The sequence below is a fragment of the Triturus cristatus genome, chromosome 2_1 (genome assembly GCF_964204655.1).
Source record: "Triturus cristatus chromosome 2_1, aTriCri1.1, whole genome shotgun sequence".
In the NCBI taxonomy this organism is placed as follows: domain Eukaryota; kingdom Metazoa; phylum Chordata; class Amphibia; order Caudata; family Salamandridae; genus Triturus; species Triturus cristatus.
Window position 1 is genome coordinate 18,896,732 of NC_140581.1, and position 24,292 is coordinate 18,921,023.

Consider the following 24,292-nt stretch of genomic DNA (forward strand, 5'->3'; position numbering starts at 1 on the left):
TGAGAATAATGATTTTGCTATTGATTGACTTTCATTTGAACTAATTTAGATAAACAATCATTTGTTTGAATTACAGTGTCGGGTGGTCATTTCTTTGTCATTTATTGAATTTCTAATGTTTCCTATGTTTAAAATCATGACTCAGGACAATGTGTTTATGGTCGCATTGACCTCGTTTAGATGCAGATTGGTTTAGGTTTCTCTCCTATATTCAGTGTGGATAGAGTAATAGAATGTATTTCAGTGTGATGGGATGGGCCCTAGCGTATGATGTGTGTATGTGCGTGTGACTGTAGGTTTACTCTGTCCGTGGAAGCAGGGAGATTTTATATGCGCCGATCTGCAGCACTGGCGGATGCAAAGTCCGTCCGCCACGGGTCCGCCACAGGCAATCGTTCAGATTGCCTGGAGGTCCCAGCCCGCATCTCCAAAATGGTGGAGGGTCTAGCAGGCACCGCCAGCAAAATTACAATGCGTGCTCGCGCCAGCCTTTCCATAGCTGTGAAACCGCCATGGATAAGCTGGCAAGGATTGCATTTAGGGAGCTGTTGCGAGCCACCCTTGTGTTGGGGGAGGTGGGTGCTCACTGGGGAGTACCTATAGTAACCCCCTACATTTCCCTGCAGCAGGTGGCAGGCACCATGTGTTGCTGCCACGTAGTGCAGGGAAATGCGCATCATGGTTTTTTAGCAAAGACATTGAATTAATTTTGAAAGTCTACAGTGGGCCTGGGTTTAAAATTGTGCGCCACTAGTCGAGTTTGAGGAGTTTTTCCCACTTTGTGCTCTGTACGTAGAGCGCAGAGTTCCAAAAAACTCAGCAAAGTGGCATAGAGCAGAGTTTTTCCTCTTGTGTGACTCGCCAACGTTAAGTTGGTGAGTGAACACGAGGAAAATCCTACACTAGACCACCTCCCTGAGAGATTTCTCAACTCCTCAACTCAGGGGGTCACGGCAGGTAACCTGTCCTCGCATTGAGGAAGCTGCTGCTTGAGTAGAGCATCTACTTGAGTAACAGGATGAAGCAGCTCCCTCTCACGCTGCACATGGTGACATTCTCATTTATTTAACACTGTGGAAAAAATTCCTGGTGCAAAAAATAGGCCCAAGCAGTGCGCCTTACTGTATTCCGCCACTTGTGGAGCTCCGCGGAGTGCGGCAAAGTTTTTAGGGCACTTTGCGGAGTTTGGCAAACTTCACCCAGGCCTAGTCAGTCCACAGCATTAGTTTGTGAAAGGGTTTTATCAATGAGTCATACAAGGTCAAAAGTACTAGTGATGAATTCACTAATGAGAAAAATAAATGCAATTGGATAGAAAGAGGCATGGTGTCAATTTTACAGTGAGTGGTGTTGTATGTGTCAAAGATCCTTTAATGTGGCAAAAGAAAAGTCAAAGTTTAGGTAACCTACTTGTAACATTGCAATAAGAGCTCAGGCAGTGAAAACTAGTAATGGACAATGGTGGAACATGGCTCATTTTGCAAAAATAAATAAGGTCGACAGTGATGCACAATGTACATAAGGATAAGCAATTGGAGACCAAGATGCACTGGAGATGCAGAGAAGTACAAGAATTGAAAAAACCCCAGAAAAGATGATGATTGATATCGTGCAGTATTTGATTGTCATGATGATTAATATCGTGCAGTATTTGATCGCCATGATGGTTAATATTATGCAGTATTTGATTGTCATGACGGTTAATAGTGTGCAGTATTTGATCGCCATGATGGTTAATATCGTGCAGTATTTGTTCGCCATGATGGTTAATATTATGCAGTATTTGATCGCCATGATGGTTAATATCGTGCAGTATTTGATTGTCGTGATGGTTAATATCGTGCAGTATTTGATTGTCATGATGATTAATATCGTGCAGTATTTGATTGTCATGATGATTAATATCGTGCAGTATTTGATCGCCATGATGATTAATATTGTGCAGTATTTGATCGCCATGATGGTTATCTTGTGCATATATTTTTGTATTCTCCTTTCTTCTCTATACATTGTAGGTTTTTTAAAAATGTTTTTGGGCATAAAATGTTATGAATAGGGATACATATGTGGTGATTAGTATTTTACTGGGCGTTTATTATAAGCAGTGTAAAGGAATGTTTAGCATAGAATGTGGTGATGTGGAGAGAGAGAACTTTGGAGCCAGGCGGTGCTGATCCCCTGGGCCCTTTAGACCTACTCTCGATTCTCCACAATAAATACATATATTTGGAAATGACATTGATGGCTGGAATGTATATCTTCACTGCGGGTTGGGTATGAACCTCAGGAGAGTGGAATGTACCAGTGGACAGTGGGTGACTGGCAATGCAGGCGCACATAATGTGAACAGAGCAATGCTTGTACTGGGTCTAATCTACTAGGAATCACTCCAGGAAGCATTCCATCTCATCATGTTTCACCCGCTGTGACACTGTGGACAGATGTCTGCCTTTTCTCAATTCAGTCCTGACTCTTGTCCTCGTGGGAGCAGTCCATCCCAAACTCCCAAGCAAGGCCCCCTCCAAAGTGAACATAGGCAAGCCTGGAACCGTTTCAGCCTCACCATTGAGGTAGACCTTGGGGGTAGGGGCTCAATGAGCAATACATCAATCTCTGGGCAAGCACTGTGCCACTTCTATCATAAACACAAGGTGATGGGAGGAATGCTCGTGAACACTTATGTCACTGTGTCACTCCACATAGAAGCCTGAGTAATGCAAATCAGTACTGGCCTGATACCCATAAGAACAATCCATCTCGGACTGCACATACCCTTTACACTATAATTAGGCCTTATTAGTCAGTTATAGCTGAGATACCGTGGCACAGCGAGCAGGGGACCCAGGTGTGGGCACCTCCTCTGCCATTAAGGACATTATAGGAAGCACACGTGCCACTCTTCATGACATATTTGCATAACATATGCACTAGAAGGATTTTAATATTCATAGCACCCATACATACATTCTGCGTCCTCCTTATGTCATAAAAAGGCCTTTAGCATGAAAGGTGAAAGGCTCAGTATTTTTTTGGCGGGCTTCTGCTTTCTCTCCAGAGACCTCTCCCTTTGGTATGAAATGTGTGTCAATCAGATACTGTCAGTTCATTGAAAGCACATTATTAATGTACGCTTTTTTCTGCAACTGTTTAATGCACATCTAATAATGATCCTTCACGCACTGCATAATGTTATTTAACTGGTTCCTGAGCCTATCGATATTATCCGTAACCAATAGTGTTTCTAGATGATTAGAGATTGTGTGTAGTATTTGGAAACAGCTGAAGAGCACTGTGCTGCTCCATATCAATCGTTCAAAGAGTCTTTAATAGACTTCTAATGAAGCACTATAAAACTGTGCACAGAGAGCTAGAAGGTACAGAGGAGACCCCCCAGCTGCATCAAATCAGGCCTGGAAGTAATTCAGTGACTACTTTACTCAAAGGATGCTGTGAGGCGAGTGGCCGTGTGTCTTCTTCAGCACACACTGCTCTGCGGCAGGAATAACAATAGCCTTCTTCTTATGTATCAGGTATGCAAGCTTGCACCACCTTTGAAAATCAGCTAGGCTGTTTACTAATCTGCTGGAACTAGCATAGTGCCTAGAAGTAGAAAATGATTGCTACTATTGCTAGAAATATAGGGGCCCATTAGCATGGTGGGTGGATCGCCACCGCCCACCAACATACCCCAATGGGCAGCCTTTTACCCCCCCGCCACATTAGCATGGCAGGGAGTACCGCAGCGGACGGAAAGACTGTCCGCCTTTTTTCCGCCAGTAGGCAATCATCCCGATTGTCTACCGGGCGGAAAAGGCCCATAATATGGTGGCGGTGCCTTGCAGGCACCGCCATCCATATTAGCATGTGGCATTTTTAAAGCCTTTCCATGACGGAGACTCCGCCATGGAAAGGCATGCAATTTTCGCTTCAGGGGCCGTTGCAGGCCCCCAGGGGTTGGGGGGCTGCACTTGGGGGGGTACCTATAGTACCCCCCAACATTGGCATGGACAAGGTGTCAGGCACTGTGCGGTGCCTGTCCCGTTGTGCATGCTAATGCACAACATGCATATATTGCATTGTGGCAGGTGCTGCTTACAGCACCGTACGCCGCAATGCAATATATGCGGGATGCCACTGCCACAGTGGCGGTGGCATCCTAATTGCCACGTGGGACCGCTGCACCTCTTGCGAGCGGTGTCCGCCCTCCATCGTAATGATGCCCATTGTAACCATGTTAGACTATTTTCTGTTCTTTAGACTATTCATTTTTTTCACTGCTTTATTATTTAAATTCTGTGTGGTTAGAATTAATAAAATATTAATTAGATCAGGTTTTTCAAATAAAGATTTTAAAATGCATATTCTGTTTGCTAGTGCTCATTGACTGGATGATTACTTTATGAAAGAGGCGTAGGTGTCCTTGTCACATATTCTGGGCCTGAATGCTACCAGAAACACAACGTTTATTATTAACTACTCAGTGGGTTGTGTATTGGCTGCAATCCAACTGATTTCCTGATTCAAGTTGACACACAGTCCCTAGAGCCAGGTGGCCATACAACTGGATCCCTGCCTCATATGCTATGCTTGTCCTCTTTTAGGCCACGAATTACCTCCAGTATGCCAGCACCTGCATCTTGCTGCAGGTTCACCTATGTTCTAAGAATTATCTTTAGCATTTCAGGGCCTGCACCTTCAACGGGTGCACCTTAAATTGTCCAATGTCCATAGGTGATCCTAACTACTTAAACGGATAGATTATGTTGAGTATCCCATGGCCATCTGCAAACATGCAACATAATGCACATTTGCAAACACTACCTTTCACTCACTCATTCTACATCTCTCGTATTCATACTTCCTCATCCTGCCATTCTCAAAAACATACTAAAACAACTAACCCCGTACACTCACTCAGTCACTCTCACTGTCTCTTATACTTTTACAGTCACTAGTTTATTCTCACTCTCACTTGTTGACACACATACTCACAAAAATAGCCACGCACTCGCTCAGTCTCCTACTCACTAACACTACCTCACCCCCTTGCTGAATCTCAAATGCAAATACATTCACAGTCCCTTCTATTGAATCTCTTTTACTCTAAGTGATTCCCACTCATTCCCACTCCTTCTTATTCACACACAATCACTCTCACTCATTCCAACACACTCACTGCTAGACACATGCCCTCATACTCACAGATTCTCACAGATTCTCATTCATTCACGCAGACACTCCACACAAACTAACTCTTTCATATTTTTTCTCACCAAACCCACACTACCTCCCTGACTTTCATTCGCACACTCTCCCCGGCCTCTCACTCTTCCACTTCCACTTTGTTACTCATCTTCATTTTCAATTACTCACATATACACTCACCCTCGTTGATTGACATTCATATTCATCCACAGTCACACACACAAACCCACTCAGATACCCACTCTTTGTGATTGTCACTCCTTCACACACATCTATATATAAACACAATCACTTTCTGTCACACATTCACTCTGACACACTCACACTCAGAAATGCACAAAATAACAACTTTGATTTGTTTTTCTTTCTTCTATTGATTCCTCCCTTGGTGACTCATTGTAGCAGCAGAAAAGGAATCCGCCACAGTACACTCAACTAGCAATGCACGATGCCTACACTGAAAACAAGGAGCCAGACACAGCAGAAGACCTGCCGCGAGCATCCCTCCATGTTCCCATAGTGCTGGATGTCACTCCTGCTGTCCTGTGCCTCTCTTCATTTATTGTGCCTGAGAGCCCCATTTTAGCAGGTATTCTGGTTTACCTGAGTTATGCACAGCATGTCTTCTAAATAAAATGGATTGTACCTGTGTGAGTGGACTAGTTTGGTTACATCCCTCACACATACTCACTCCAGACTTTTGTATACAAAGTGAAGCCTCCTTCAGTAGATCACTTGTGGCTCAGCTCCTTCCTCCTCCTGATAGAGCAAGGACTCGTAGAAAAGAGACTTGCTTGGAAGTAATCCGCTCCTTTAACTTATTAACAAGTATTAAAATCTGTTTTCTGTAAAACGAATGCGCACCACATAAATACGCAGGTTAGTGAAGCTTGCTTATGTGTTTGCTAACACTAATAACACGAGCGTAGGACTAAACAGCTTTCAACGGGGACATTTTTTCTACGCATGCGTCAACTGCATCTACGTGGTAAGACATATTAATGCTTGGAGGGAAATTCTTGAGCATGAGCAAAGGGCACTAAAAGGGAGTCTTGAAGACTCATGTGCATGGCATCTGCTTGCTTGAAATGAAAACATGCTATTTTACTAATGCTAATGCGGGGAAAGTCTTAATAAAGTAAAGGGGAATAGAGTAGAGATGGGTGGTATACAGTGAAACCATTTATTTTTTAAACTAATTTTTGTCTTTCTGATGTTATCACTAGTTCGTATTTGGGCCTCTCATGTATGGCTGCAGTGGGCTGAACCACGTGATATTCGTTCACGGACATTGAAAGCTAATCCGGAATGATGACACTGAGGTCGGGAGACGGGCAATGTCGCAGGATGCTTGAACCTGAGAACAAGCGGTGAAAAGTTCAAGTGAAAGGATTCACATGTCAAATTTTTTAACAATTGTTGCAGATGCAATGTGAATGCGGGTGGGAATAAAAGTTGTGAATAAAAATTAAGGGGATGGGTTTGGGAAGAATAGTCTAATGCAATAAAGTGATATGTAAGCATGGTGTGATGATCTCCCCCCCTTGCCTGACCAATCGGATTTAGTATTTTTACGATATTGAAACATTAATGGGTGGAACATGTAGAATGAAAGGTATAATTGAGGTAGCCTTAGTTAGTTAGTCAGAACTGCTGGAACGAGAGAAGAGAGAACCGAATGCTGAGGGAGAGATGCTTTGAGATGCTGATGAAGAACCGAATGCAGAACCTATTATCATAACGAATTGAATTAGAAAGAAGATCGTGGAAGAATCTCGAGGAGGAAGAGAGTGTCAGAGAGGGGTGCGACGCTGTCGTTGGTATCTTAGAGAGGTAACTATCCTGTCCTGAGTCCTGTCGTGAAGCCTTTGTCGCATGATGGATCCCAGGTGACCCTCACCAGCCCTTTGGCCAGGGGGTAGGCCTTCACACCATTCTTGGTAATTATATTTTTCATGATTTAGATGTTCTTTTCTCTCTGTCCTCTCCTTTTCCTTAGACACCGTTCGTTGAGTGAGTTCATAACATTTTGTTTGATGATTTAAATGATTTTCTCTCCTATGAATAGGGGTGCCTGTATTGTGTTTTTGAAGTGGTTCGCATCCATTTATCTTAGATAAAGATTTAAACTTACACCAAGTCTGTGGTTATTTGATTGAAAGTATAGAAAAGTTATTATTATGTTCATTATCACCATCAATTAGTTCAACTATTGGTCCATTGATCAGAGGAAATAACTTTTTGATCAGTGAAAGGTTAGTTAGGAATAAGGCATAACTAATCTTAAATTGTGAAAACATAAACTTTGACTCCAGCGGTTTACTCAGTTTAAAAGTGTGTCTATGGGCCGAGGTGAGTATATGGTAGTGGAGTATCTGTTGTTGGTGAACCGCTGGATCACTCCTGTAATCAGGAGACTGGAAGGCCGAGGGGGCAGACCTGTGCTTTGTCTCATGAGCACTGCAAACATTAACCAAATGGGAGTCCGGCAAGAAGCGAGGGTACTATTGGTGGCTCGCAGGTATCATTTTAGGAGCCTGAAAACCCCATTGATGAGCTGGCACTGTTTGGTCTTGTAAGGGGCCTTTTAGGGATTGTAGCAACAGGTCCTATGATCATGCCTGTAGAAGCTTGTATCTTGTTTCCCCTTTTCCCAAAATATTGTCTAGATTTCTTTTTTTTTGGGGTGCATGTTTCTCAATAGGAGACCTTCCTATGTACACTTAATGTGGGGACCAGTACTCACTGATGAATGTTTACTTTATTGTGGGATAAAAATAGCAGTGGAGGGCAAGTAACCTCTTACTCATGGTTAAGAAAAATCTACATTTGAAACCTATCTCTGGCCCAGACCTTTGAGAACATGTTTGATGGCAATAAGGATGCTGTTAGGAAGGGTACTCTCTCACAATATTTACACCCCTGTATATGATTACCCCGACAAGACATTTTATGGAGTCAATCTATGTGAAAGTTGATATTCTTGGCCTCCATTTTGTTCTTTACTTTACATCCATCAGAGGTGTGAATGCTCTTGATTTTGGGGTTAGATGTTGGGGCGAGGAAGAGTGATTTAGAGTAATGAAGATTATCGGTGAGAAGTGATGCCACTTGCTAAGTACATATGCTGCCCATCCACTCTGTTACTGGAGTCAGAGACACAGACTATACAATCCTTCCTTATACTTTATGTCACAGAAGTATCACACTGTACAAACCTTGAATTCCCTTAGGTCACAACGTCAGTCACACACTGCATGTACCCTGCACATCCCTCAGTTACAGATGACAGAATCACAGACTACTTGTGCCCTGCACAACCCCTCTTTAACAGGTGGCAGTGTCATGGGCTGTACATACTCTAAACGTCCTCTCTGGTAAAGGTGTCACAGACTGCTGAGACTGCACAATCTCTCAGTTACAGATGTTGAATTCATAGACTCTAATTACCCTGCACGTCCCCTATGTTATAAATATTGGAGTCAGAGACTGCACATCCCCTGCATATCCCCGATGCTACACATGCCAGGGTTACAGACTGTATGTGTCCTGCACACCCCTTTGTTACAGAACATATACTGCACACCCCCTGAGTTACAGATGTTAGAATCACAGACTGAACATGCCCTGCACAGCCCCTGAGTTACAGATGTGGGATTCACACTGTATGTACCCTTCATATCCGCTCCATTACGGATATTGTAGTCACAGACTGCATGTGCCCTACACATACTCTCTGTTACGGATATGGGAGTCACAGGCTGCACATACCCTTCACACCCCCTAAGGTACAGATGTGGGAGTGCATGCACCCTACACATGTTCTCTGTTACAGATGTTGGAGTCACAGACTGCACATACCCTGCACACACCCTGAGGTACATATGTGGAAGCCACAGACTGCACATACCCTGCACATCCTCTCTATCACAGATGTCATACTCAGAGACTGAACATATTCTAAACATCCCTTCTGTCCACTTCATGTCCCCTCTATTACAGATGTGCACTGCCATGCATACCACCTGAGTTACAGATGTGGGATTCACAGACTGCATGTACCCTGCATCAACCTTCAATTACAGATGTCAGAGTCACACTGTATGTACCTTTCACATCCACTCCATTACAGATGTGGGAGTCACAGAATGCATGTAGCCAATGCATCCCCTGTGTTACAGTTTTCAAAGTCACCAACTGTACTTACCATACACAACTCCTCTGTTACAGATTCCGGAGTCACAGACTGCATACAGCCTGCCCATTGACTGTGTACTGGATGTCAGAGTCAGTACATACTCTCGAACATACCTTCCACATCTCCTGTGTTGCAGAAGTCGGAGTCACAGCATGTTCTAGTGACCCGATACAACATCAACGAGTTTTGTAAGCCGAACTCTCTTCCACAGGCGGCCTGTTCCACAGCATCCAGACAGCGCTTGTATGCAGTTAGAATAACATTACCCCCTGTTGGCACAAACGCATGTTTTGATTAACCAAAAAACTAAACTCATAATGAGTTCCTGAGCCCACATGGTTACATTGAAGGTGTCTTGGTGAAACAGCCAAACCAAGAAAAAGCACGCGTTTAATGTGTACAAATGTCTTTATTTCAGTTTTTATCCACCAAATGTCATTTTTAAGTAGAGAGAAATATCCCTCCTGAATTTTTTTTAAATGGGGTGTCACGCTTTGCCCCTTCCACCACAATGATTACTCGTCTTTCACTAATTTTCAACTCAACTTTTTCCACAGTTCTAAACCACTTTCAATAGCTCCGGGTAGATATCCAACCCATCAATTCATGCCCACTGCGCCACTCCATGCAAAAGCCTGTCCAAAGGCTGTCTTATGCAAATCAGTACTGACCTAATACCCATGAGAACAATCCATCTGGAACTACCAGGCAAGGTATCCGCCAGAAGGGAACACAAAGAACCACAAATCTATTGCACCATTATCAGGCCTTATTAGTGAATTATAGATCCTGTGGCGAAGCAAGCAAGGAATGTATGCCAGCCAGCAAATGTTACCCAATCATGTGCTGCCATGTGGATACAATGGAAGGACATTCTCAAGGTCACGGAGGCATGTCACAACCAGCCCGTAATTGGCAACAATACGTTCTTTATTTGTGCTGGTGCTTGGCACCTGGACTTATTTCATGACTGCGGCACATATTTATAACAATCCACCACATGGTGGCGCTCTCTTTCTATTCTTAAAAATACACAGGAGCAAAGTGTTTACCAGATCAATATAGGATTCATAAAATATTAATAGCAAGGTGCTAGCTCAGGCCCTTCTTACAGCTTTGGTTCAGCTAGTATAGTCCAAATTATCATACATTTAGGACTTTAATGGTGTGTAGGCTCTTCACTACCTAGTCCCCTCTTCCTTTGCCCTCTTACATTCCTCTCAGTGCCAGGACACTCCATGGAATTGCCATGTACTCAAGAAATCTCAGTATTCATTCATTCATCTCTTCATTCATCCAGGGATGCCATCTGTCCTGGTATCTGGCAGAGCTGACAGGGACAGCAGGGGGTGCAAGCTGCAGTGGCCTCCTGAGAAACATCTTGGGCCCCGGCACCTATTATTTTACAAATTAAGCACTGGCCAGAAGGTTGAGGATTGAGTCATGTTACAGATATGTGCCACTTACCAATCGTGTTGTTCTCCAGCCCTTTGATGCAGTGAGTGACGTCAGGAGAGCATTGCTTGAAGATCCCTGAGCATTGGGTGGTGCCGGTAGCGAGACAATGCTCACACATTAGGCAATCTGCTGGAAAAAGAAAATCAATCTAGAGATCTGAGCATAATTGTGCATTTCATTCAAACAGAGAGAAATAAGTGTAAAAATTAAGTATCGATGATTTAGCCTTGGAGCGGGGCCCATTTACTCTTCCTGTGTGAAATGTTTTAGGAATAAGGAGAAGCCATGGAAGTTCTATTGTTCAGTGGCACAAAATAAAACAAAACAGGGAGTAAGTGAGTGTAAGGGGGTGCCACGTAGACTGCCAAAAACGTATTAACAGGTGACGTACCATTCATGGCGCGCAGGTGCTGGTCCAAGGCCCGTCGGCCCAATGGCTCAAGGGAGCCTTAAATACAACAAATCCAATTGGCCGCACTCTGCTCGTCTATCAGCAAGTTGCCCCAAGGAACTATGGTCCATGTAGTGGCGACGGCGAGTACGCCTGTGCCACAGTGTTAGAAAAAAGTAAGTGTCGCATTAGCCATCCCTGGACACATGTTTCAAGGTAGTTGCCTTTCGTCAGCAGGGAGTAGGTGAGTGTAAGGGGGTGCCGCGTAGACTGCCAAAAATGTATTAACAGGTGACGTACCACTCATGGCGCGCAGGTGCTGGTCCAAGGCCCGTTGGCCCAATGGCGCAAGGGAGCCTTAAATACAACAAATCCAATTGGCCGCACTCTGCTCGTCTACCAGCAAGTTGCCCCAAGGAACTATGGTCCATGTTAGGCCTGGGCGAAGCACTACGCTACGCTCGCGTAGTTTGCGAAGTTCGCGCTACTTCGCGCTACGCGAACTGCACGTAGCACAGTGCGAACACGCGTAGCGTAGTGTTGCGTAGTGCTGCGGTCATTTTTTGCTTGCTCGCGGTCCTCAACGTCAAGTTGGCGACCGCGAGCAAGCAAAATGACATCTTGGCGAGACTTTTTCCTTGTTCGCGATCGCGAGCATGGAAAATAAACCTCCCGGCGAGATTCCCAACGCGAGAAGGTCAGGTTTCTCATTGCGAGGGGTCGCGTATGCTCGCGACCGCTCGCGATGAGAAACTACCAGATCGCGTTGAGAAAGCTGCAGCTCGAGTAAAAATCTACTCGAGCAGCAGAAAACTACAGCTCGCACTGTGCAAGATGCCATTTTCAATGATTGCACAGTGCCGGTTGCTTGTCCGCACTGTGCAATCATTGAAAACAACATCTTGCACAGTGCGAACATGTTACTTCGCAGTTCGCGAAGTGCTACGCGTAGCTCGCGTAGTGCGAACTTCACTTTGCGTAGCTTCGCGAAGTGCTACTTCGCGAACTACGCCCACCCTTAGTCCATGTAGTGGCGACGGCAAATACGCCTGTGCCACAGTGTTAGAAAAAAGTTAGTGTCGCATTAGCCATCCCTGGACACGTGTTTCGAGGTAGTTGCTTCTCGTCAGCAGGGAGTAGGTGAGTGTAAGGGGGTGCCGCGTAGACTGCCAAAAACGTATTAACAGGTGACGTACCACTCATGGCGCGCAGGTGCTGGTCCAAGGCCCTTCGGCCCAATGGCTCAAGGGAGCCTTAAATACAACAAATCCAATTGGCCGCACTCTGCTCGTCTACCAGCAAGTTGCCCCAAGGAACTATGGTCCATGTATCCACCCGTGTATGTACGGAGCGTACCCCCACCCGTGTATGTACGGCACGTACCCCCACCCGTGTATGTACAGAGCATACCCCCACCCGCACCGTACATACACGGGTGGGGTGGGGGTACGCGCCGTACATACACGGGTGGGGGTACGCGCCGTACATACACGGGTGGGGTGGGGGTATGCGCCATACATACATGGGTGGGGGTACGCGCCATACATACACGGGTGGGGGTCCGCACCGTACATACACGGGTGGGGGTATGCGCTGTACATACACGGGTGGGGGTCCGCACCGTACATACACAGGTGAGGGTATGCGCCGTACATACACGGGTGGGGGTCCGCACTGTACATACACGGGTGGGATGGGGGTACGCGCCGTACATACATGGGTGGGGGTACGCGCCGTACATACATGGGTGGGGGTCCGCGCCGTACATACACGGGTGGGGGTCCGCACCGTACATACACGGGTGGGGTGGGGTTATGCGCCGTACATACACGGGTGGGGGTACGCACCGTACATTCACGGGTGGGGTGGGGGTACGTGCCGTACATACATGGGTGGGGGTACGTGGCGTACATTCACGGGTGGGGGTCCGCACCGTACGTACATGGGTGGGGTGGGGGTACGCGCCGTACATACACGGGTGGCGTTACGCGCCGTACATACACGGGTGAGGGTCCGCACCGTACATACACGGGTGGGGGTACGCGCCGTACATACACGAGTGGGGGTCCGCACCGTACATACACGGGTGGGGTGGGGGTACGTGCCGTACATACACAGGTGGGGTACGCGCCGTACATACACGGGTGGGGGTCCGCACCGTACATACACGGGTGGGGTGGGGGTACGCGCCGTACATACACTGGTGGGGGTACGTGCCGTACATACACGGGTGGGGGTCCGCACCGTACATACACGGGTGGGGGTACGCGCTGCACATACACGGGGGTGCTGGGGGTACAGCACGTCCATACGGGGGGGCTGGGGGGACAGCGCGTCCATACGGGGGGCTGGGGGGATGGCGCGTCCCTACAGGGGGGGCTGGGGGGACGGCGCATCCATACGGGGGAGGGCTGGGGGGACGGCAGGTACCGGGCCCCCTATTCCGCTCGCATCGCGGCATACTTAGCTTTTCCGGCACTTTTTGGGTGCCGTAAAAATATTGCCGTCCGGACTGCTGTCGGTACGAATCGTACTTGCTGGTACGTAAAAACATGCCTAAATCTGTCGGGACGTCACGTCCGCGGTGTCCCGGATCACATTCGTATGTATTTTGCTGTCGGTTAGTGTTTTTTCCGACTCGTACGGAAATGGTGTTTCCGTACGAATCGTACTTGCAAGTTTGTAGGGTTTTTTTCCCGGGTACGAGTCTGATGGAGAAAGCAATCCGACCGACGGTTCGTACCCGGTTTTTCCAGGATCGGAATCGGCCCCATTATGTCAGGAAACACAGCATGGGAAAGCTGTGTGACATTTCTGATTGCTGGGTGACGGTTTTTCAGCAACCACTGTTTTGAAAACATGAAGCCATAATTTTTCAGAATCCCAGAGGTCCGTGAAAAAATGACTCATTTTGTTAGGAAACACAACCTGATTCTGAAGAATTTCATGGAATTCCCTTTCTTGAAGTGGAAAGGATGCTGGGTGGTTTTGAATTACTGTTGTGCTTCCTACAGGGCGAAGAAGAAGCATATGAGAACTTTCAAACCTGTGGTATTTTTCTTCATTTGACAGCTTAGACTCTGCTGCACATTAAGTAGACAACGACATTTCTACCGGCAAAGGGTGCAGAGCGAACTTAGTTAAGCAGGGGAAAGCTGTGTGACATTTCTGATCGATTGTTTTCCAGCACTCCGTGTTTGAAAACATACAGCCATCATTTTGAAGAATCCCAGAAGTCTGTCCGTATCCAGATATGTATTTGCGTTTATAGGGTTACTGCCCAACTGCTTTTTACGGAGACTGGATATCATATTTGGTTACTAGGCCGTACTTATTTCTTGTTTTCTCTAACATTGAAGTATAACAGTACGGCCAGTGGAACGCCTAATAGAAAGCCTTTGTTTACACAAGTAGTAGTGAACACTCTACCTTTGGGCACTTCTACTACTGTCCCACAAGATACTGCTTCTATGGACCATATTTTAAAAGAGATCTCTGCTGTGGGACAGTGATTGGGATCCATGGATGTCAAAATCTCATCTCTCGCGACAGAAATGAAGTCTATGAGGATGGACCTAAACTCTTTTCATACCAAAGTGGAAACTCTAGATAAGCAAACCACCCTTTTGGAACAAATATTAGATAATGCAAAGTATTGGGTTCCAGATATCGGGCATTTAAAAAAAAAAAGTAATATATTTGGAGGACATGGCCCGAAGAAATAATGTTTGCTTTTATGGAATTCCAGAAAAAATGGGAATGAATAATGATGTGAAGAGCTTGCTACTAACCTTGATACCGCGGCTACTGAACATATCTTTTGAGCATCCCCTTGAGTTGCAGAGAGCTCACAGGATTCAGTCAAGTACTTCAACTTTAACCCTTGAATCTAGACCTGGACCAATTATTGCTTGTCTCCTGTGTCATTAACAGGTCTGTCAACAGCTGCTCGTAAACAGGGTCCTTATGACTTGGAAGGTCATAAAACATTTATTGCTGTGAACTTCTCCACTGAAACCAATGCCAAATGAAAAGCGTTCCTGCAACTTAGGTCAGGACTTAGGAATTGGGATATTAAAGATGGTCTTTGAGAACCTGCTACAATGTGGATCACTATGGATGGAAAATCAAGGGAATACACAGAGTCTAGGGATCGGGTACGCTTCCTGGACAGTATAGAGGACCAACACATGGACTTAACACCACCACGTCTGACTGAAACAACTAGGAACAGTCAACTTCAATTACAGAATGGTCTTCAAAGCCACCGTTTTGGTAGATCACACGTCCGTACCTTTAAGAGACGGTGTGACAGAGGTCTGCTCTGAAGTCATCCACATCTTTGATAAAGTATCTGATGGTAAACCTTCAACCGTTGCATCATCCAGCTACATGATTATACATGTGTAATACAATTGCATTACTGTTTTACGGCAGTTATTATATCTGATGGATATGATTAATTTCTTTTTCTACTACATTGTTGTTCAATACACCATTTATATCTCATAATGTATTTATACATGCAAATCTTCTAGATGGTCTTTAAAACCCCATGGCGTAATTCTTATCCTAATCCGTTTACCACAAGTTGTTTTCTTTTCTCCCCTGCGGAGTCTTCGTCTCACATTGAGGTTTAGATCAACCGACAAAAGATATACATTGTTTGATCTGTGGTGTTCTTTTCCTTTCTAGCAGTTAGAACAGTGTACTTACACCATTTAGAGGTTAGTATTAACATTATTCTGTGATTGTATTTGCACTAATTAGTTTCAGGTTTCTTATACTCTAGATAGTTTTTTTTTTCAGTAACGCAGTACAAACACTTCGACATTTCCAGTCAGCATCATGACAACCAATCCTATGCACATTGTATCCATCAATGTCAATGGCTTAACTAATTCCATTAAAAAGAAGAAAATTCTTTTCTATTTAGGGGCCGATTACGATGTTGTTCGGAAAGGCTCCGAATGGGATTTGGAGTCTCAGAATCCGATGGGGAACCTATGTTTCCGACCAAGTTGCACACATTTCCAACCAACCAATTACGGTGCCTGGAAACTGTTTGGGCTGTCCGATTCGGTTCCGAAAGGGATTTAGACAGCCCAAGTCTTTCGGAGCTGAATCGTTCAGCTCTACGGACACAGTTTCGAGCAAGTGATTAGGATGACCGATATGGACAGCCGTTGCGATGTGGTCTTTCCGACACAAAGCGGCTATCAGAATCTGACTTTGGGGCCCATTGCAGGTCCACCTTCACCCTAAGGCCTCCGGCTGGGGCCCAAGGGGGTACCCAAGGGCCCCCTCTTCCAAACCATGCACAGTGTGGCAGGCGCCATGGGGGGCCAACCACAGGGTGCAAGGTTTCCCCCAGCCACCCCTTTTTCAATGGGAGCCTGTGTTCTCATCCGGAACATAGGCTCCCATTGAAGTCAATGCAAGCCTGACCCAATGATGTTGGAAAGCATCATAATCTGTTGGTCGGACTCACAGAACCCAATTCAGTCGAAAACGATTCCGAAACCGATTCAGTCAGAAGAGTTTCCAAGCTACATCGTAATCAGCCTCTAAGCCCCCAAACATAGTTATTGCTCTCATTCAAGAGACACATATACACATTTGTAAAGCGCAAACAATCACCGTAAGGGTCTCTAGGCGCTGGGGGCCGTCGGGAAGATTAAGCAAGCTATTGCCCAGAGTCACATGGTGCTGGGCTTATCTGCCACCAGGGATCGAACCGTGATCCCCAGATTCCGGAGTCAGTCGCCCTGGCCGCGGCGCCACACATCTATCCGGTATAGAATTAGAAAAATTATAATGAGATTGGGTAGGCCAGATTCTTTACAGATGTAAATCCCCTTCTTACAAGACAGGAGATTCTATATCCCATACTAATACTAGAAAATGGAGCGTAGCCATTCTGATATGGAAAACACTGCTATATCAAATACTTCAGTCCTGGTCAGATGCAAATGGGCAGTCTCTTTTAGACAAACTTAAAATCGGTGATAACATATACCTTTTTCTTCGTCCAAGCATAATTCTAACAGAGATGTACATTTTCAAAATACCTCTAGGGATGACTGGAATCTTGCTCCGGATGTTATCTTAGACAGAATGAGCTCCCTAGACATGACACATGGCAGAGAGCAATATTGGGAGACAGCCGTGAAGATCATGGATTGTCTGACATTTGGTGTTTACTAAGCCCTTCAGAGAAGGGTTTAGTAAACACCCTGTAGTACATGATTCCTGTTCTAGAATATAATATTGTCTTGTTTCATATTCCATCATACCACAAGTACTTCAGTGTGACATTTGAGAAATTGCACTTTCAGATCATGCTCCTATCATGCTACAGCTTGATTGGGGTATGAAACACCCTTGTAGGAAACAATGGCATTTAAACATATCCCAATACAAACTACTGACTGGAAAATCACAATTATTTTCACATTTGACTACTTATATGAAAGACAACAAACGTTAAGTTTCTTCTCCCCAAATCGTATGGACAGCTGTAAAGCCACCATTAGGGACAAATTATGAGAGATTCTGCCGTAGCCAATAAACGTAGAACACAACACCAGATCATTTTAGAAAATGATATCAAAACCCTGACACATGCTCATTTTAGCAATCCAACTGAAGCTTCCAGATCTGGATTACAAAAGGCTAAATGGGGCTAAATATGCTATATACTTCAAAAGCAGGAAATATGTTATATAGACTTAAGGCTCGAAATTACAAACAAGGAGAAAAAGCTGGTCGTTTACTAGCGGCACAATAAAAACAGAGAGAAGTTATGACAGCTATTCCGGCTACTTATTACTCTGGAGGTAAGCTAATAACTGAGACTCAGGCAATAGCTAATTCATAAGCAAATTATTATGAGAAGCTATATTGCTCAGAGGTTGATGATGATCACCACAAAGATCAGGATTTTTTTGAGTTAATAACACTCCCCCGCCTCAATAAGCAGGACCGGCTCATGCTGGCAGGCGAAATAATAGAGGATAAAATTGCCCAAGCAATCTATAATCTTCCATGCGATATTACACCGGTAGAAGATGGTTTTCATGGGGGATTTTACCGTTGGGTCTATCCAGAAGCAATAGATGCCCTTTATGATGCCTATAAAGAAGCAGAGGAAACTGGTAGCCTCTCCTCACTCACAAATAAAGCTTCCCAAACCTGAGAAAGATCCATTATACTGCAGTAGCTAGCATCCTATTTCCTTTCTGAATACTGATTCAAAGATATTAGCCACCAAACGACTCAAACAAGTTATCGCTAAACCTAATTCTCAACTGGGATTCATGCCAGGCAGAAACTCTCATAACCATCTACGCACTTTGGCTCACATACGCTGGCGTTCCAAGGAAGTTGGAGGAGACGGATTAGCCTTATCCTTAGATGCAGAGAAGCCCTTTGACCGTATTGAATGCAGCTATAGGTTCTGTACACTACATAGGTTTGGATTAGGCAATGCATATATCGCTAAGGTCAAATGGTTATAATTAGACAGCATCCGCACAAGTGAATTGTGGGGATTTCCTTTAAAAAAAAAGAGGAAGCCACCAGGGTGGCCGTTTATCGCCCCTCTTATTCCTTTCGCACTTGAACTGCTGGCTGCGGCAATAAAACAGTGTTCACAAATAGCAGGCATTCCTATACCAGCAGGGATCTCAAAAATCCTTCTTTATGCAGATGACACATTGATCACAGTTACTGATATGCCTCCTTCACTCGTGACACCACTCATGTCCACCATTTCTCGCTTCTTAACCATTTCTGGCTACAAAGTTAATTGGAATAAGATCAAAGCTCTCCCATTGTCCAGGGGTACAACCAAAGCAGCTATTTTGGGCTATAATTTTCAATGAAAAGTGGACCGCCTAAAGTAACTAAGTATTTATATCAACACAGGTTTAGAACGTATGACTCATGGTAACTTAGAACTGCTTATTGGCAAAACGAAGTAAGAGTATAAAAAATGGTCACATCACAACCTGTACTTTTGGGGTAGAGTACAGGCAGTGAAAATGATTATAGTCCCCTGTTTCACATCTGTTTTAGATATGTTGCCTTTGACAGTTACAATATCAAAATTGCTAGATATCGACAAAGGTATTACAACCTTTATTTGGGAATCTCTGAGACCTAGACTTAAAATCTCAAAATGTATTGCTCACAGGCGATAGGGGGGCCTTAGTTTACCTTGCATTGAGCATTACTATAATGCCCTCCATTTATCTCAATTGGTTTATCTTTGGCCCAGACAGGATGACCCCCCACTATGGGTTCACACTGAAAGACAAAGGGGCAGATTTCCAAGCCCCTTGCGCCTCTTTTACGCCGCCGTTGCGTCACTGTTGTGATTCAGTGGCGGCGCAAAGCCAGCGCCATGGTGCGGGTTACTTACAACGTGACGCATCTAGGAGATGCGTGACGTTGTAAAGCCCTGCGCCACATGTAGGCATTCCGGCGCGGGGGGGGGGGGTTCCGGTGCAGGAACGCCTCCTAAAAGTGGCTGAGTGAAATCTACACTCAGCCACTTTTAAGGCCATGCTGCATCAAAACCCAGGCGTAAGGATTGACGCAGCATTTTAAAGATAGACGCAACTCCAGCAATGCGCCGCCTTTACGGCAGCAGATGCGTCACGCATCTGTCCATTTTTGCCTCATGGTGCGCTGCATTGTTAATGCGGCACATCCATGGTGGCGGAGCCGTGACGCACAATAACTGGTGCATTCCTGCTGATATGCAGGGATGCGCCAGTTATTGTAAATCTGCCACACAAGCAACTTCAGGTTTGCAAATGTTTTACACCCATAAATCACCTGCTTTACAAACTTCCAACCCTATTATTCAATCTATGCTTAAGATTTGAATGCATGCCCACGAACTCCTAAAGAGTAACCCAAGACTACATGGAAAGGCCCCCATGTGGCATAACAATGATATTAGAATAGGTAAACAGACTATGTCTTGGGATATATGGGAGAGAGTAGGTATTCAAATAGTGGATCACTTACTCACTTTAGAAGGTGAGCTTAACATTTTTGAAATGCTTCAGGTATAATTTCAACTCCCTATCTTCCAAACGGGAAATAAAACTAAAACATGCCTTATTTCGTAGACTAAGACCATATCCATGGATAGTTGAGGATTCCCCAGTGTAACAATACTTACAAATTTGGGAGAAATTCAAAGATGAGGTCTCTGGATTTTATAATCTCATAGTGCATACATTACACTCATTCCCATTACTAGCAAAACTTCACGTCAAATGGCAAGGGTTAATTACAGTCGCTAAATTCTGATGCGATATGGTCCGATGTTATTATAAACATGGACAAGGGAATCTGAGAGGCCAGAGTGATATTTACACTCTTCAAAATTCTTCAAAACTGACACTGGTCACCACAAAAACTCAAGACAGCAGGTTTACTACGCCAGTCTACCTGCTGGAGGTGCCCACAGGAGGACTGTGATATACTACACATTTTATTCCGATGTCCAGTTTTGAAGGAATATTGGTCTTGCTTTGCAGTTAGAGAAATCAAACACCAATTTCCATGTTAAAAGAATGTACACCCATTTTTCAGAATGTATTGCCTAAGATTGGACCTCTGGCTTTGAAGCACAGTAAATGTTACCAGGTAAAAACAAAATTTAAAGACATCTGTATTGCTCATTCACCTTCTAAACTCCAGCATGGTTATTTTAAGAGTGCAGAGAAGAACAAATGGAGAGAGTGAGATGAGTTGAGGCTCACTTTTCTTTCCTAATGAAAAGGAACTCTCTACCCCAATTCAAAACATCTTTGGATGCCCCTTGCTCAAGAGAGTTGAGAAACCCTTTAGGTGTTTAAAATAACCCTCATCCACTAAAGCAAGTTAGTGGCATGCTCTGTCACAGAGTTCCTGTTCCTGGGTGTGCTGTGACACCTGAATTTCAGCACAGCAGCATTTATCAGAGATTTGCAGGGATCAGAGGATTAACATGGACTCAAGGTTACCAACAACTCAAGACAATTTTAATAATGGAAAGTTCTGGTAAGATTAAAAACATAGCTGGGTATGATATGAGATGGTGATGATCTTCTGCATCCTCATTCTACATGTTTCAGCCATCTAATAAAGCGCCCACAGGGTCTGTATGGCTTTCTTCAGGACTGAGTTGTCCCTTCAGTATTGTGTCATTCCAATTCTTCTATCACTCTGTGTGATTATCTGAAGAGAATACAATTAGTGAGACATTATTTGGGTTATGTGGTGGCTGTTTGTGATGCTAAATATAGGCATAGCCAGCCTAGCTCTCAAATGCCATGCACACAGTTCCAAACACACTGCACACATTTTAATCAGGTTCTTTTGGTGGTTTGTCTGTCAGCCCACAGTATTGGGCTTCATGCAGTAATATTTTGCTTAATGCCTAAACCAGTATAGTTCTTCTTCATTAAGATTATTGGCAATGGCTGACTAGTTACACCACTTAAAACGTGACCCTCTCCCAGCATCTAATTGCCTCGGATAGATGACTGCGGAAACAGTTGTTTCCAGCTGTGTATTGGCACTACGGGCACCTAGTCAACGGCTATTTGCACTAGCCACTTGCTACCACTCAAACATACATATGTCCAGGTCCAGCCGGTGAGGCTTGCTTACACCCTTGCCATCTCAAATGATAAAGTTCAGGCTTTTGCTACCAGATGAGAACGAGTGGCTCAAATGAAACTAGATCTTACACCAGCTTGATCCTTTGAAACTTCTCTGCTAGGTCAATTGAACAAAGGTAGGATCTGCTGCTTTAGAGAAGCCTGAGAGAAGTCGGATCTCATCATTATGTTGTTTTCTTCATGTAAGAAAGTAAAAATAAAACATGACATTTGTTTTCTCACGAACATATCTGTGAGTGTAGATCACCTCATGTTAAACTACAATTCACAATCTGATATCTTGGAATTGTATCACTATCACAGGATTCAAGCAGTATTCTTGGACATTGTATTTTACTTCATAACAATCTGAAATCTGCTCCAATGCAGCTATTAAACATATTGGTGACTCACATTTGTAACAAGAAATGAAAGGTATGAAGTAAAAATGAAAAGAAAAAATAAAGAAAAAAAGCTGGTTATTCCAAGACGCTGTGTGGAAAGTTAGCATCTCTCTTGTTCTGACCACTTGCTCTATTGCAATAGTGTCGACATGCAATAATTCAGAAGAATGTTCTTCTACAGAGAAGCTGCTGGGTGAAGCATGGTTCCAAGAATGCACTGTAAGTGCTTTTGCATGTCCTTCTGAGACACTGAGGACAAAAGAGAGGACAGCAGTAAGAGGGTACTGTGGCATTGCTGGTTCTGTTATTTCTCTGTTGCCAGCAGCCAACCTCCATTTTACAATGAACTTTCTTGCAAAAATGTGCTGGTAATCATCTAATGGTCACCATGTCAACAGGTGCCTTGAAGATGGTTGTGATCAATCTTCCATTGCACCTGTTGCAATGTGTAGGATCAATATTGAAAACACAATCCTCATTATGTAATAATGATTGACATTCAATAAAACAGTAAAAAAGTACTGAATTGCTCTGAGGTCATTGGATTGCATTTTCATAGGAAGGCTAGCAGGACAAGCCCCAAGGTACAGAACCGCAAAACCTTAGCAAGGTCCAGCCTGGCCATACTTCAAGCAGAACCTAAGGTACAGTTCAATACCCCCTAAAGAATATAGGTAATTCTAATTATGTTTACCTATAGCCCCTCCTAGTTTGTGGGGTGGGGGTTCCCTGGCATTTACAGGTTGTCTAAATTGAGATAAAAAATGAAAAAAAGAGGGTCAGGCAGGAACAAGGAAAAAGGGCAATAATATGATAGTAGACAAAGACATCTGGGTACATTTAAACTTACAGCTAAGTTCTGGAGCGAGTTAAGCTCTGTCCTGATCATTACTCTCTTAATATCCATGTGCGCCTATGTGTATACTCACAACAATCAAGACTGTACAAGGGCATGGCCATCTTACCTCCGGTTATCAGTGCCTGGAGCATGGTCACAGCTGCAAGGAAGGCCCTCATGGTGCTAGAAGAGTAAGGTGTAGGGTGATGTGAAGTCTCTGACCTGGATCCCTTGACTGGGTCTTCTGCACATCTCATGCTCAGGGCATGCCTTTTATACTCTCACAGAAGGGGTGGGGCACAGGATACCTGAGTTATGTTCACAGTTATGTTCACATGATGTGGCTGAACCCTTTCTGTGTGACTGGGAGCACATCTCTGGTTGCTGGCATCATTCCTTAGAAATATATTGAAATTAACTGTATGAAATGATGAACTACACATTTATTGAGTAAATACCAAATTGTACTGAGGCCATGATTATAAGTGCTGAGCTCAATTCCAACCAAACGAACCTATACAAAATATAACTGAAAATCATAATTATGACTAATCTACTTAGGGGTATTTACCACGGGGTGGAGTATTTTCTGCCTCATTCAGTCAATCAGTCAATCTATCAGTCAGACATTTATAAAGCACATCAAATCACCTGTAAGGGTCTTGAGGCATTGGAGATATTGACTGCTGTGTGGTAGTTTTCTCATTTGAACATGCGGGTCTTGAGATCGTCTCTGAATTGCTGGAGTGACAGTGATCCTGAGGTGCAGGGGAAGGTTGATCAATTTCTTGACCAGCAGGTGCAATAAGGAGCATCCTCCGTTATTTGGGTCAGCAGATTCAGGGGATGTCTATGAGGAGCAGGACAGTAGATATAAGGTATCAATCAATCAATCAAGACATTTGTAGAGTGTGCTACTCACCCGTTAGGGTCTCAAGGCGCTGAGGGGTGGGAGGGCAGCTACTGGTCCAACAGCCAGGTCTTGAGGAGTCTGCTGAAGGTCTGCAGGACCTGGGTCTGCCGTAAGTGTGCAGGGAGGGTGTTTCACGTCTTGGCGGTGAGGTGGGAGAATGATCTGCCACCGGTGGTCGTTCAGCGAATGCGTGGGACGGAGCCTAGGGCGAGGTCGGCGGA

The 24,292-nt window shown here is 44.5% G+C and overlaps 1 protein-coding gene across 1 annotated transcript in view; it reads right to left on the minus strand.

The window, feature by feature from the left end:
• Positions 1 to 23,370, minus strand: part of LOC146863624 (phospholipase A2 inhibitor and Ly6/PLAUR domain-containing protein-like) — a 130,755-nt gene extending 107,385 nt beyond the window's left edge. Inside the window, exons 1-3 of the mRNA XM_085640658.1 lie at positions 23,286 to 23,370; positions 10,871 to 10,987; positions 9,517 to 9,672 (exon numbers count right to left, since the gene is read on the minus strand). Coding sequence (XP_085496784.1) covers positions 9,517 to 9,672; positions 10,871 to 10,987; positions 23,286 to 23,337 — 325 coding nt within the window. The 5' untranslated portion in view covers positions 23,338 to 23,370. The remainder of the gene's footprint in view (positions 1 to 9,516; positions 9,673 to 10,870; positions 10,988 to 23,285) is intronic.
• Between the last annotated feature and the right edge of the window lie 922 nt (positions 23,371 to 24,292).